Genomic DNA, 16,166 nt, shown 5'->3' with positions numbered 1-16,166 from the left:
TAGCGAAAAACTGTCGGTACTAAGATGGCATCTTTCAGTCATGTTTTCTTTTCTTAAAAGTACTGTATTTTATATTGGTGAAATACAACAAAAATAAAATGTGTTCCTAAAAAACTCGTTTCAATTTAAAAAAAAATATTTGTACAGTTTTTTTTCCGTTGCATTATATCCAAAGTTGTGTCTAAAACTATTGTGCTCATTTGGTATATCTGGCAACACAACACACCGAAACAAGGACAGCACACTAATAATGCACTGGAAAGAGAGAATGAAAGACCGGTAAAGTACTCACGGCAATCTGAGGATGATACACGCTACATTATGACTAGGGACCGGAAAAATTCGCGGGTTCAATGACCTCCAGGATGAACTTTATAGTTCTACGTACGCTCGGTCAAATGTCACCCTCTCATTGGCTGCTGTCTTGTGAAGGTGGTGTCCCAACGTAGCGGCCTGTGATTCGATACAGCTTCAGTTGAGGTTTTTTCTCACCGGCCCAGAGTCGTCCATGTGAGTTGTGAGCCAATAGCAGAGGGCAGCACTGAGGTACGACTATTTGAATTTCAGGCTGTCGTGAAATGAATCCGCGAATTTTTCCGGTCTCTAATTATGACGTATTCACGATGGTAACATGGCGACCGTGTCCCGACACAGCCGACCTCAATTTTTTTTTTTTACTAAATCAAGGTGGTTGGCACACGTGTGGTCCTGGGAACAGGACCACCGCGCCGTCAAGAAACTGTCAGCACGTCCACGGTACGTGACGATCGCGCGAGACGTCAACAGATCGCGCGCCGCCACCGGAAGTCGACGCGCCAGGCACGTACGCGCTCTCTCACCCCCTCCTCCCCCCCCCCCCTGCGTGCGTGCGCCGATGGCACAGTTGGGCGCCGGCAACACGCGCCCTTATCGCCCCGCCGCGCCGGCCCGATGGCCGCGTTCCGTAGAGGAATAGACACGATCCTGGCGTGTGTGTTCCCTTTACCCCGCGCGGGGGCACGAACGCGCGCGTCTACGCGGGATCTTTCCGGCAACTCTCGACGCGGGTTTTTAAATTATTCTTGCAATGGTTTGCCAGCTTGCTCATACAATTTTAAGATGTTAGTTTTCCGAGAAAAAAAAATTGTGTTAATGGGGAAACTTCCTGTAATTTACCGGTAAATTTTCAGCAAAACCGTAAAATGTTTCAGTCAGTTATACTTCCACATAAAAAATAAAAAAAAATTTAAGATGTTTGTTTTTTGAAAAAGTGTTAATGGGGAATCTTCCTGTAATTTACCGGTAAATTTTCAGCAAAACCGTAAAATGTTTCAGTCAGTTATACTTTCACATTAAAAAAATATATACATTTGATTAACCGTTTTATACTAACATAAATTATAAAAGAAGTAAGCCATTAGGTGGCGACGAAAGACAAAATATACTGTATAAACACGGGCATACTTCACAGTTTCATACCTAATTTTTACCTCAGAGTTTTTTTTTATTTATCTACTGTAATATAATGGTAACGTAACATTTTAGAAGTCATATAAAACGTTCGTAATAGAGGAAAAATGCTGATCATTATCAATGCGTTATCTTAATTAACAACCTATCTTAAATTATTTAAATCTATGTTGATATTTGGAAAGAAAATGAAATTTTTTCAAAAAAATATGTGGTTATCCGGGAATTACGAAAAAAAAAAAAAAATTTGAAAAATATCAGTGAAGATAGTATTTTACTGTGTGAGATGCCAAGAGGCCTACGGCTACTACTGTAGGCCCATATGTCTGTGTGTTAGTGTAAATAGTAATGCAAGTTTTTGATGTGTTGTCAATAGTAATGTAAGTTTTTGATGTGTTGTCATAATTAAAATAAGTTTTTGATGTGTAACATCTTAGCTCTCGGTATACGGCATTTAGTTGGGATTAACTTCGTGAATGCTACGGCAATCAAGGAACGGAAATATGTAACAGCCACATCTGTGGCGGATGGCGCGAACTCAAAAAATTTCACAGTTAAAAAAACAAAAAAAGGAAAGTTTATAGTATTTACTGATTCGTAAATTTAAAAAAAAAATGGGCAGTATTTTAATTAAATTTCTTGTTGTAAATCAGGTCCAAAAACCGGGGTTTAGTATTTTTTCAAGGTTTTTTTTTTCTCGGTTTTATCGGAGCCGTTTCATTGTATTGGTTAAAATTTCTGTCTGTAAAGGGAACGATTCGATAGTCGACGTAGTTGCTCAGGCAGCGAATTCTAGCGGCGATTGCGGTAACTACTTGTGATTCGCATCCATAAATGTAGTTGAACTCGTTATTTTTAAGAATTCTACGTTAAATTTTGTGTCTTAAGTTTCGTGTTGAAAGTGCAGTTGCGACACGAGAGCGCCCAAGTTCTGCTCGTTGCCGAGGTCAGATGTTCACACCTCACTGGAAGGGGAAGCCTACGATTCACGCCGAGTATTCGACATGCCCGAAGATTACCGAATACCTGCCTTCGGATGACTTCGGAATTCTTTTTTTTAGGTGAAAAAACGCATTTTTTATTTTGCCGTGTGTTCGTGAATGCCTAATTAATTAAAATGGTCGATTAGGTCAGGTCAGTTACATTATAAATACTTTCAAACTAAAGTATTTATAATGTAACTGACCTGACCTAACAAACCGGGACGAAGGATGAACAGTAGGAACTCACGTATATATTTTTTTCACTTATTACTTGCGCAACAATATCCAAAAAACAAATAAATCTTAAGTTAATAACATCGCATTTTAATTTGATGACATTGCAAGACGAATGTAAAAGATAAGAATGTTCGTATATTTACTCAAATATTTGTCTTGGTTTTAATGGTTTTATAAAACTTCCTACCTTTATTTGTTTATTTCCGGCATTTAAAACAGACGGTTTTTTTTTCTTCACCTAGACAAAAGTATTCCGAAGCACACCCGAAGACAAGTATTCGGTAATGTTCGGGCATGTCGGATACTCGGCGTGAATCGTAGGCTTCCCCGGCGGGCGGAGTGAGTGGTCAGTGTAACCACTCACCACCAGGGGCGCTGGCGTCCCTGGTCACTAAATCCAGTCCTGGATAAAAAGCAAAGCGGACCACGAGTCCCAAGTGCCCAACCCCCCGCATGGTAGATTCTTTTCTACTCTGACCAACACTACATCCAGACCATCCTCTTGTCTCCTGTGAATTCCTACACGTAACGCAATGCCAAATTGCATCCCGCATGAAAGTGCCCAGGGTTTTTTTTTCTCCCCTGTGTCACTGCAGGTTTTACCTGGGCCCGACCTATCTCTTAGTTATAGTCTAAGATTTAAGAGTGAGAGGGAGTTGGTCATGGTTGCCGATCGTTGCCATGGCTGGCCAATCCCCCTCCTAGCACACGATGCATGCGACCCTCTCCCTGCGTGGTTGATCCCAGCATGACTAAGGCGTGATAGGCTTCGGCCTGAGACGCACCTAGGTCCCTCCCCTAACCCGGACCCCTCCAAAATACGCTTAGTTTTAGCTTTGGATATATATACTGTATAGAAGTCGCGAGTGGATAGGATTTACTCTACGTTTTTCAGGAGCGTATGATGAGCAGCTTGGGAACTTCACCGCTGCAGGGCGCTGCCGTAACGCCCTGTATCGTCTTAGTTGTTATTTACACGTTAGAGCGCAGCACTGTCGCCCGCTGTCATTTCCCCCCCCCCCCAACCCAACATTCACTGCAGCTGAAGGTCGTTCAACAAGGAGGGGGAAGGGGGTGTTTGAAGAGTTCGACACTCATCCGCTAGGGGACCACCACAAGTCGATGCCCTAGAGAGATGGTGGCGATTGCGGCGGTGAATTAACCAACTACCTCAAAACCGTATTAGAAATTTTAACCTGGGCTGGCGACTTCTATGCAGTATATATATTCAAAGGTTTTAGTTGGGTTAGGGAAATTTAAATCACACTGGAAGATGTGTTGGAAGACGTGGTGGTGACGTGGTGGTGTCTGTCCCCCCGCAGGAGCGGGACCGGCGCCGTGGAAGATGAGCGGCGGGCAGGCGGGCAGCGACTCGCGCGAACGCGCCGCGTGACGCGCCCCTAGCGGAGGAGGAGGAGAGCAGCAGCAGATGCCCGGCGCGCCCGGCGCCAGCTACGACATGAGGTGGGAGGGCCGCAGGGGCAGCGCCGTGACGCTCACCTCGTGGGGCGTCGCCGGCAACCTCAGCGGCGGCGGCGGCGTCGACAACGACGGCTTCAGCGTCGGCAAGCCGGAGGACTCCCCCAACGGCGCCGCCAACGGCTTCCGGCCCCCGCACCACGCCAACGGTGAGTACCTACCCGCCCAGCCATTTCCATTTTCGACGTGACGACGTCTAATGAATCGATGTACGCCGGGCTGCACGCACGAAAAAGTGTCCCGTTATGCTCATTGTACGCTTGCGCCGCATCTATCTATCTCTCTTCCGCTCGATTGGAACAACCATCGATTTGACTTTTTCCGAGGCACGTTAAACTTGCAAACACTCCCATTCGTTTCCTACTTTTCCTTATCATCGTCCTATCCTTAACAGAATAACACAGATTGGAAGAAGTTAAAATAGCAAACATGTATAAAAGTTAAAGTAATAAACATATTTTAATTAATGAGTGCAAAAAAAAGTAATTTTTTCAATTAAATTGTAGATTTCAGTTCACTCCTTCTTTGCGTCCATACAAAATAGTGATAATTCAATAAAAATGATTCAATTTTATTAATAAAAGTATGCAATAATTTCATCAATGTTTTCTTATGACGTTTTCACGTTAAACTATCGTCCGTAAACCGACTTTACAGACAACCAATTTTTTTTTTTGACGTGAATACGTCTTTAAAATTGCTCCCATTTCCTACATTGCATCTGATGGCAGAAGGGACAAGAAATTGTAATTGCATTCGCGATGTAATATTGAGAGGAAGAGTTGAATCGCTCACAAGTTCCGGTAATTAAAGAATATGAATCTGTTTAGGATATAAGGATACAGCAGAAAGAAGAAAAGATCCTACATAAACAGAACATCCTGCATAAATTTCTTGGTGGTTCTTCCTATGCATGGTAATCGAACCACCGGAGTAAGTATAAATGTGCTGTTTAAAATGCGGACCGGCTTTAAAACGGATTTTATTAACTGAAATTTAAATAATCAAATATATGTTGCTGAAATGTATATATACATATATATAATCACATTTAATCATATATAATTATATAATCGATATAAATAATTATTGAAAATATATATAGCTCGGAGAAGCTACGACGTTCGTTTCAGTTTCAATGGTCATCTCTCGTCAAAATCTATCGATTGCATGTATAAAACACTAGTGTTAAATAGTTGCAGTTAATATATATGGTGTTAAAATAAAAATATATATATAATCAAAAATATATAATGTTGGCTTATACGGGACTTTTTAGTGTTCAAACTAGATTATAACATATAATATAGCGTACTTTATATTTTGTATAGAAAATATTACCTGTTACGTACACATATTCGCGTACAACACACGGCCGTGTCCATGACACAGCCACACCGCGTTAAGGGACGGTGTGAATTTTGTTTTCAACTACATTTTTCGACGCGAATCACATGTAGTTTCTGCATCCACCGCCAGAATTCGCTGCCGGAGCAGCCATGTCGACTATAGAATCATTCGATTTACAGAGATAAATATTAAACTATATAATGAAACGGCTCCGATAAAAGTGAAAAAAAACTTTGAAAAAAATACTAAACCTCGGCTCTGGACCTGATTTTTTGTTACAAGAATTCGTTTGATAAATTTTGTTGGCCCGCCTAGGTAGTTTTCTTTTCCATCTGGTCCTCTCCTACAAAGTTTGTCAATCACTGACTCAGAGCATTCGACGGTGGCACCAGTAGTTGGAAGAGATAGTTGTTTCGTGAAAAGTAAATAAAAAAATCTTTGTATTGTTCTATTGCTCTAAGCTCATTCTTTATTTGTGTAACTGTTACAGGCTCGTGAAATCGGATTAATCATTTTGAAACATTCCGTATTTTTCGTAGTATGTTCAATAGCCCACACTGGTTCTATATATCTCTCGACAGAAATATCATTCTTAGTCTGTTTAACAATGTGATGCACACTACTGGTTTTGAACCGACAAAATTGGAAGTACGAGGCATGAGCCTTTTTAGCATATCGTTATATAGTTGAAATATTTTTCAAAAGGGAGGACACAAATATGGAAGTGTAGCTGTCAAGGATAGACCAGCCTTAACCCTGAAACGTTTAGTCACGGGAAGGAATTTTGAAGTCAACAGTGTCTTCATCGTTTAGAAGGTCAGTCGGTAATGGGGTCTGTCATGGTCACCTTGACAGGCGAGCTACGTAAATAGGGACGCGGAAAAAGTATCGATACTTTTTGATAACGCGTAGTTTTCTTTCGATATTGATACTTCGATACTCGACACTTTTTAATTGATTCTTTTACCATTGAATATATATAACTTATAGAAGTCGCGAGGGGATAGGATTTATTATTCCAATTTTCGGATCCAAAACTGTGGTAGTTGTTAGCTCCGCCGCTAGACAGCTCTTCTTTCCACAAGAGGGTACTCGTAGTTACCAGCTTCCACGCTAGAGCGCTGTAGCATCGCTTTTTTCAAGGTCATGCGCGTAATTCTCTGTCTCACTCTATCGAGAGGCGGTGCCGTTTGTTGAAATCCGAGCGCTTAGATACGGGCGGGCGCAACCATTGAATATATATAATGTATAGAAGTCGCGAGCCCAGGTTAAATTTTCTGTCCGGTTTCGCAGAAGAATTGTTGTAGTTCCAAGCTCCGCCGCTGCGATCGCTTCAATCGCTGGGTATCGACAGCGCACGCCCCTAGCGGTCTTAGGGCGTACTAGGTTAACCAGCCAGTCACCCTCCCATATACGGGAAGCTGGTATCAGCACCGTTCGGCGACCTTGACGATAAGTATTCCTTACCACTGACTTTGAGAGCCACGAAACCCCGGGAGAAGACAGTTACTTGGATCACTGTATCGAGGGATTGTGTACCCTAGTAACGTGAAAATTAGCTCCTAAGAACTTTGTATCAGGCCTTCAGTCCGTGTTGAGTTTAAAATATGATTTAATTTAAAAGTTAAATACCTACTTATTTTAACTTTATTTCGCATTGATAATTTTATAATTTCAGACATGCTGAAGGGTAATAAATGTGCGTACACGGGTTGTCAGAATACGAGGATCGGTTCACAAGGCACATCAATGTTCCGTTTTCCAGTTAAAAATAATGACAGGGATGTTGTGAATTATAACTTGCCAATTTTGTTTTACATTATTTATCAGTTATATACTGTGTAAAAAAAGTTGACGCAAGTATGCGAGGAAAGTCCTAATTATTTAATATGAATTTGTAAAGAATTCTTTTCTATTATATTTAAAATATCCACGTTTTAATTACTTTAAAAAACTAATTATATTACAGCAACCACATATTTTTAATTTCATCATTTTGACTAAAACCGAGTGAACGCTAGTTAATTTTCGATGTAAATTTTAATAAACGCAAAGTTTTAGCCAAGTATTACCCACGTCGTCTGTCATAAAATGCATTTGTTTGGCAAGCGTTTCAACAAAATTTTAAGATAGATTGCAAAATGTGCTTAAGAAATAACTAAACAATTAATTATTTGTGAGTAGATAGACTGCAGCTGCATTAGTATTTTTTGTTTATTACTTTACAATATTAAGATGTTAGTAGCTTAATGATCGCTGTCAAAAAACGTCATGTGAAAAATTTTGCGTTTATTTACCAGAGAACATACTTTTTAAGTGGATTAGTGTAAGAAAAACATAAGTTCGAACTTTTGTTTTATACAAAAATAAAAACAAAAACGTGGTAAACATTGGTCCACACAACCACCTCCGTACTTTTTTTAAGTAGATAAAACTGTATAAAATACTTTGAATTCTACCGTTATTACTTAAGTTATGAACAATTTAAATTCAAAAATATTTTATTATGTATCCAGAAAAAAAAATTCACCTGGAAGACACTTATATTGAGATTCTAAAAATTAGGTACGCATTTAAACACGAGTGTTATAGACTTCTAGCCCAGTCAAAGTATATTTTGTGCTCAAATTCAATCCGTTGTTTATGATTTTGTGTTTCAATTGTTCAGTGGTCTGCACGGAACGTCACATCAACAGTCATGATAAATAGGAAATGATAATGTAATTGACATATTTTGGGCAAATAGAGGAATCAGTACCTCTTATCGGCTATATGACTGTGTAGTAAGAATCCACCATTAAGAACAAAGTCAGGGTTTTCCAAGTCCAAATTCTCCCTCGTCACATAAAACATGTACAGGGTTGCTTTCTTGGTTTTGCGTATCCCAGCTTCGTCAAAGAGAGCTAAATGAAATGGAGCCAACTCATACTGCATATACATGATCAAGTCATCCTATTTTTCATCACTTATCGTTAACCTCTGGAAAACTAACAAATGATAAATGAGCTATTACAATTGAATGTAATAGTGTAGCTAATATTCGCCAGAGGGAGAGCTTGATCTTTTCGTGTCAATGCTTGATTAGAATTTTTCCAACATTACTCTGTATTGATTGCTCGCCAATTACTATAGCATTGAAAAAGGTAACTGTGGCATCCCCTACTAGTCCAGTTGCTATATAGATGATTTGTTGTGTTCCAGGAAATGGTGGGTGATTATTTAGCTAAGCAGAGATCTTATATTAATCTGTGGCATCCCTACTTCTTCGATATTGTCAGAAATCTAGTTGTTCAAAGATATAAAATGAGTAGCGCATAACTCTTCAATGATGAGCAGATGCAAATGCAGTCATTCCCAAGGTCCACTCGCTCAAGAACTTGTCAGTGAATCCTCGTCCTCGTGTGAGGCTTCCAACAATTTTCATGTTACGCATTTAAGTCTGTTCTGTGGTCTGTCTGACCAAACGCTATCAGTTCTTTTCTTTGAGAAGTAACCCTGACATGTAAAAATGTTTAATTCTGGGGTCATCATGGACTCTAGCTTAAACATGTCTTGTAAAGTCAAGTAACAGCGTTTGGCATACAAGAAGCACGGTTCACAAATATATAGGTCAGTTGCTATAGGAAAAAGGTTTGAGATAAATAAAAAAAACTCATTTTTTAAGTGAAACTATCTCAAACAATATTAGAGAAATGAAAAAGTGAAAATAATTTTTTATAGGATTTTTAATACTCTTTCATTTTTTTATTAAAACCTTTTTTCTTTTAAGGTTACTCATTTACGAGATATTTTTTTTAAAAATCAAAAACAAATGCCTTTTTTTATAATCCTTTCTAGTTTCTGACTACCTCACTTCCTATTCATCATGACTTTTGATTTTAATTCCCCTGGACACTACTGAATACGTGCAAAGTGTAACAAAAATATCGGATTTAATTCGAGTACAAGCGAAATGTTAGCATATTTTGACTGGGCTATTTATTCTCTCATTAGAACTATGCTAGTTTGAAAGCTTTCAACAAACGTTTCTGACAAATAATCTCAGTCCTGACATATGACAGTTGATTATTCCTCTGCGTTTTACACGATCATATTTTTACATATTTCACAGATGATGAAACAAACACGTACATTTTCTAACGAGTCATTGATTTATAAACTTTCCTCTATACGTGTCAGTGATTGCACGTGTGTAAGTCGTTTGCTAAAGATCGACAATGAAATATTTTACATTAATTAATGTAAAAAATAGTACTTACTAATGAGATTATTTTACTTAACGTATAAAACGTATACGTAACGAATACCTAGGGACAATAACACAATAGTTTTGTTAAATGTCATTAGATGGCATTGTGCATGTTTCGTATCGTTAAGAATGTACGGAAGTAAAAGTTAAAAAAATTTATACGCAATGGAAGAGTTTTATATACTGATATTTAGAATTAAATAATTCTTTGAAATTTATATTGTACTCTGTTTTATTTTTTTTAAAGTTGTTAAGTGATATTTAAATTGATTATGCATATACATATAATATAAGGTAAATACAGCTGTGGTATATGGGAACTTGCACGATTACAATTTCGCTCAAAATTACTGGGCATCATTTAGCCACAGTTTGTTTCACTTAAGATGGCTTTAGATTACATTTATTGCAACGGATTAAGTCTTTGGCCGCTGAATATTTTACTGTAAAATAAACAAAAGTTATTAATACATGATTAGCTAGTCTTGCACTACATGAATATGTGTTAGTTTTGTTTATTGCTTCACCAATTCTTAATGCTTCATATAATTCATATGTCAAAGTCACAAATTTCGTTGTACGAACTGTCAAAAATGTCACCTACTATGGTAGGATGATTATGTGGCTTTTTTTACATTGAAAGTTTTTGTGCATGTAAATAAACACTTCAAACAACTCTAGAATACAGAGAACTGTTTTTCGCTAGAGTTTTATACACCAACTTAACTCAAAGTTACTGGGCCCTCATTATTTGTAAATTATAAAGATGATAAAATAGTACGTATAATCATTTGTTTGTGGTATTTTTATTTTACTTCCACCCATTTTTAATTTTTTTTTTATTTGACTTGAAACGCAATTTAATGCACTGTGTTGTATAATGCTCCTGAAGGAGAATTTACAAACCAACTTTACTTCTGAAAAGTATAGGTAGTAAATATTTTTAAAATTTTGTATAAACTTTTTTTTAGATCTAGCCATGTTAATAAAATATTAATTTATCACTGCAAAATAATATTCACTGCACGTATGCGAACATAAATATTATGTATGTACATGTTTACTGTTTAGTTATTTCTTTGACATACAATATTTTTCCCCGATAAAAACGAGTTTCTTGTGTTAGAGCTTACTAAAGTTTTTATTAATGCATGACTAAGTTCGTGCACAGATTTACACTGATCAACTATTTATATAACAGTGTCTGGTATTTTATAATTTCCTCTTTGCATACATTTGGTTTAATTTATATTAAAGTGGATTCTATGAGGTACTTTAATTAATTTGGTGAATAAAATATTTATTTTATTTCCAATTGGACCGATTTTTATTCAAATACAATATTTATTACACCATCTGGAATCCAACACCAATGAAGTACTGATATATGTGGCTCTTTTTAAATAATTGTGTAATATTTCAAGGAATATTTTTTTGCTTTCGGTTCTTTAAACAAAATACATTTGTGTTCAATATATTTACGTATCGTTTTGACGAGCATAACCTCCCGCCTTGTCAATGCGCTGGCCCTCCACACAGCAACGGAAACAAAATACAAAAGATAGAGAGAGAGAGAGAGATAATACGCGCGCGACCTTGAGACAAGCGATACTATAGCGCTCTAGCGTGGGAGACACTAACCACGAGTGCCTTCTTTTCGAAAGCAGAGCTGTCTGGCGGGGGAGCTTGCAACTACCTCAGTTTTGATTCCAAAACTGGCAGAATAAATCGTATCCCCTCGCGACTTCTATAAGTTATATATATTCAATGGCGCAACTGAATTGGAGCAGTACGGCCACCGAAAAAAAAAGTGCGGTTAAAAGATGCCAACATCAAAATTTAAGTTTTAATTATAAGAAAACTACAGAAATTTCTTAAACGTAATAACGTAAAAAAAAAAAAAAAAAAAAATACTGACATTCGTAGTTCAGAATTTATAAAATGTGTTAACGGAGTGGCGCATTGAGTAAAATGGCAAAACACAATTTGGAATAATGCTTGACAACGTTGAATGATTTTGGTAGCTATGAAACAACTATGGCTGCGATGACTGTTCAAACGCGTGCACGTAATGTTATTAGTAACTGAAACTAATGGTATGATGTCATACTTTGTGGCTATGCAGTTTATAATTTTTTTAACATAAGATGAAGCATTTTTACATAATGTTTTGGTTGTTTCGTAATTCAAAATAAATAATCTTAAACGTTATATGGTGAATATTCCCAGTAACGAATGACCACTAAAAAAATCAATTTTGCCAACATTGATATGAAAAGTTTGTTATAGCATTGAGTTGCCACTCTTTATATTCCTTGCTTTGAGGTTAGATACACAAGTTATGCTCGTAAAAACGATGCGCAAGTATTTTGAATACAAATATATTTTCTTTTAATAACCGAAAGGTAAATATTATTTCCATGAAATATAATACAATTATTTAAACACAGACAACATATAAGAGCTATTTTTTGTTTATTATTCGATCTGGCGTGATAAATATTATATTTTAAAAACAGTTTGTGGATTTTTAATAAAAAATAAATATTTATTTATTACATCAATTTAAGTTGTTCAAAAAATTCACTTTAGTATGAATTCAACCGAATTCATGTTATTCAGGGCAGAAAATTAGAAACTACCATTAAAGATTATCTACATTCACTGTTTTGTGTAAATCTGTGCACGGACTTAGTAAGTGATATATTTATAATTCCTCATTTTAGCAACCCATTTTAACACAAGAGAAAAAGGATTTTATACTAAAAATTATTATGTTAAACCATTAATTAGCAGGAAACATGTATGAATAATCTATTTAAATTTGCATTTGAACAGTGAATATTATTTTGCAATAATAAATATATTTTATCATCGTATATTACGGATGAAAAGTTTGTATTTCCATCTAATCAGAAGAATTATGACACAGTTAATTAAATTGCTTTACAAGTTTTTACTCACATGAAAATCATTAAAAATTGGTTGGGAAGTTATATAAATATACAAAAACAAATCATTATACATACAATTTTATTATCTTAGTGGATTTAAATTAATGGTGTCCCAGTGACTACTGCGAAGAAAAAAATCTTGCGAAAGGTTTCCTCGTAATTGAAATTCGTCAAAAAAAATCTATCTATCATTTTTGGTGACATTTCTGACAAGTGGTACGATGAAATTTCAGACTGGCAAATGAATGTTGTGAAGCAATAAACAAAATATCACATTCGTGAACTACAAATGTATAGTTGTTTTTATTTTATAGTAAAAGTATATCTAATAACCCGTGGCTTTGCTCACGTAATTTCCGGGTATTGCTGATACTCTACCATTTTAAGAAAAGTATGTATTAAATTCCAAAGATTTTTGAAGAATTATACCCAAAGAACTGTCAAGTATAGAAAATATTTAATAAATAAAAATATTTTTACGACTTATTTTTAAATGTTTTAGCGTAAGCCTATTTTAACTTTTATTTAAAATTAAGTACCTACCTTATTTTCTATCTCCCGGTTTAGTGAATTTGAGAATATATTTTTCCTTGATGAAATCTTAACTCTTTTCCATCTGACGAAGAAGCCAATTAAAATATAAACTAAGACTCGCGCACTTATTGTATGTTAAGACTGCCATCGTTTTAAATTACGGTAATTTTTTTAGTTATAGTCATGCTTAGGATAATAACACAATATGCCTTATTACGCATACATTTCAGTATTCATGAAACCAATGCATTTTTATTTGAAATGTAGAGCAGTTACCAAATTTCTTATCTCGCATATTGATTTTGGAATTTTCACTGATGTACCTACTCTTTTCCCTTTTCTATGTGATTTAGAAAATATAGCAATATACGTAAACCAATTAAACCAAAATCATCCTGAATTTTTATTACCGAAAAAAGTTAAATACAAAAAATTTTAATATGCGTATTTTATTATTGAATACTGATTTAGTGGGTTCCATTTTTTTTTAAAAATAATATTTACCCCTTTTACTACTTAATAGATAACGTTGAATAAGAGAAGGTTGTTTAAGGTATGTTGATTTTCCTTGCCAATATCTAAAAGTAAATTTGTACAAACGCGAAATATAGTTTAAATAAGTATTTTACTTTTAAAATAAAACCATATTTTGAACGGAACACTGACTATTTGACCAGTACAAAGTTTTATTAGCTAATTTTCACTTCACTCGGGTACAGAATCCCATCATTCAGTGATTTCCATGGCTAGCTTCTTTTGGGATTTCATCATTCGCAAACGACGGTAAAGGAAGCTCCTCTTCAAGGTCGCCTAACGATGCTGATAAGACCTGCCGGGTAATTTGAATCGTTGGTCTTGGATTTTCGAAGGGGGGCTGGAATGGGGGGGGGGGGGAAGGATGATGTCACGACTTGGCTGGTTAACCTAGTTCTGCCAAATACCACCAGGGGCGTATACGGCCGATACCCAGCGATGAAAGCGATCGCAGCGGCGGAGCTTGGAACTACAACAATTCTTCTGAGAAACCGGACAGAAAATTTAACCTGGGCTCGCGACTTCTATACATTATATATATTCAATGCTTTTACTATTTGAGCCATTTTCGGCCTGTATGATATTGAATAATCGACAATTATATGTATATAATATATTGTAAGATGTGTTGGAACTTAATCGAAAACTTAGTGTATGGGTCGGTTACACAAAGTTTCATTGCCTTAAAGGTAAGATTATCTTTAATTACCAATATTTAGATTTTGGTACTTTCCAATCGTAAAAATGTTTAACTAATAACTTTTTTTTCTTTCGTAATTTTGTGTCATGTTTCATACTTTTTATTTTTGGTTTTTATACGAATTTTTTCCAATAAAAGCATTGATTGATTTATCGTTTGCTTTGTTATTTACGATTTAGCGTGCATAATAAAACGCCAAGTATCCAAGGAAAAGAATCGCTGCCTCAAGGTATCGATAGTTTTCACTAGATACTTTCATGAGTACGATACTTTTCCTTCTAAGCTAGTCGCGAGTACAGTACATATCGATACTATACAGCCCATAACGTGTCCCTAGGTGTGAACTGAACTGAGCGTTGATGGTAATATAAATGCTCAATGGTCAATGATAATAGCAGTATCCCCACCATTTTCCAGTATTGATGCCCGAAAAAAACAACAGAAAATCTGGGATCGCTTCAGTACTTCATAAATAGTAACCGTCAATTAAGTTTTTTTTTTATCCTTCACTGTCAATATTTTTCTTTGAATGATTCTTGCAATGGGGGAAGATTGCTGTCTGTGCCTGATGAGTGATGAGGAACAGATCTCAGTTCCAGAAACGTCGCAACTGTTGTGTCGTATGCAGCCTGCAATATTCGTCTCTGTATTGTCTTCGTTGTGTTGTCACGATTATCTGTTTTAGTATCGTCGTTGTGTTCGTCATTTTGTTGCTGTGTTGGCCAAGGTTGGTTTTTCTGTATATTTATTTACTAATATATTTTTTTTGTGTCCATCCCATTGTGTTCATCTGTGCTGTGATATTTTTTTTTCTATTTTCTTCCGCGGGAATCTGTGTGCTGTCTGTGAATACAAAATTTCTATATTGGCTGATTTTGGCTTGATTTCAGTGTGCTAGCGTATTCGTCTCTTTTGTCTTGATTTTTTTAAATTGGTTTTGTCTGCTAAGGTTTTATCAATGTAATCGGGAGCGTAAAGCCGTGCTTCACAAACACCCTGCACGCGAACGCGGGGCGGCGAGCAGTTTTGGAGACACCCTGTGGCGGCAGGACACCGCGCCGACCAGTTTCCCAACAGACGGCTATAAACATGGTGCTTTCTATCGATTATCCCGTCAGGACCTCTCGCCACGTGCTTCCTGCAGACATGGGCGAAAATCGCCGGCGGGGCGTTCGCGGTTTTACAGCCCAGGTGGTGGCGAAACTAGCCGTAGGTAGCTTTCCGCACATTCGCCAGTGAGCATCGCCAGTCACGCGGGCTGAGCCTCGAGTTAGACCGACGGAACTTCTGTTCTTACCGCGTCACGAAAATGGCGTGGGTAATCAGGTTGATGCTTCCTGCAATTATTTATACGAATTCGTTACATGATGCAGCATTCGGTTCCACAAACTGTAACTTTTTTTGTTTGTAAATGGAACAGAAATATTCATGTAAAATCGAAATAATTGTAAATTTGTACATTTACATGAAAACAACTGTGTGTTCACAGTAATACTGGGTTCAGATTCTTACCAGAATTGTGTTGTCCCAGTACCTCCAGTAGTTAACAGTTATTTGTAAACCGTTCCCTTGATAGCTTAACAGCCTTAACTGCGCACATTAATAAGAATAATAAAGCAAAAAATAATTGTTTAATATTAGTTTATCTTTTCCATATAAAATAATGCGAGAATTTTCGGAAGAAATAGGTACTCAGT

General features: G+C 36.6%; 2 protein-coding genes across 3 annotated transcripts in view; both read left to right on the top strand.

Annotated features, from left to right (window-relative positions):
- Nucleotides 1–4,062, top strand: part of LOC134536337 (uncharacterized) — a 108,285-nt gene extending 104,223 nt beyond the window's left edge. Inside the window, exon 4 of the mRNA XM_063376090.1 lies at nucleotides 3,992–4,062. Coding sequence (XP_063232160.1) covers nucleotides 3,992–4,062 — 71 coding nt within the window. The remainder of the gene's footprint in view (nucleotides 1–3,991) is intronic.
- LOC134536096 (sodium-independent sulfate anion transporter-like) overlaps nucleotides 1–16,166 on the top strand; it is a 123,731-nt gene that overhangs the window by 28,295 nt on the left and 79,270 nt on the right. For both annotated transcript variants that reach the window (XM_063375634.1, XM_063375633.1), the window contains exon 2: nucleotides 3,992–4,297. In XM_063375634.1, the coding sequence (XP_063231704.1) occupies nucleotides 4,099–4,297 (199 nt within the window). In that variant the 5' untranslated portion in view covers nucleotides 3,992–4,098. The remainder of the gene's footprint in view (nucleotides 1–3,991; nucleotides 4,298–16,166) is intronic.

This window comes from Bacillus rossius, chromosome 10, assembly GCF_032445375.1.
Source record: "Bacillus rossius redtenbacheri isolate Brsri chromosome 10, Brsri_v3, whole genome shotgun sequence".
Taxonomy (NCBI): domain Eukaryota; kingdom Metazoa; phylum Arthropoda; class Insecta; order Phasmatodea; family Bacillidae; genus Bacillus; species Bacillus rossius.
Note: the sequence above shows the minus strand (reverse complement) of the source record. Positions and strands in the feature narration are given on the sequence as shown.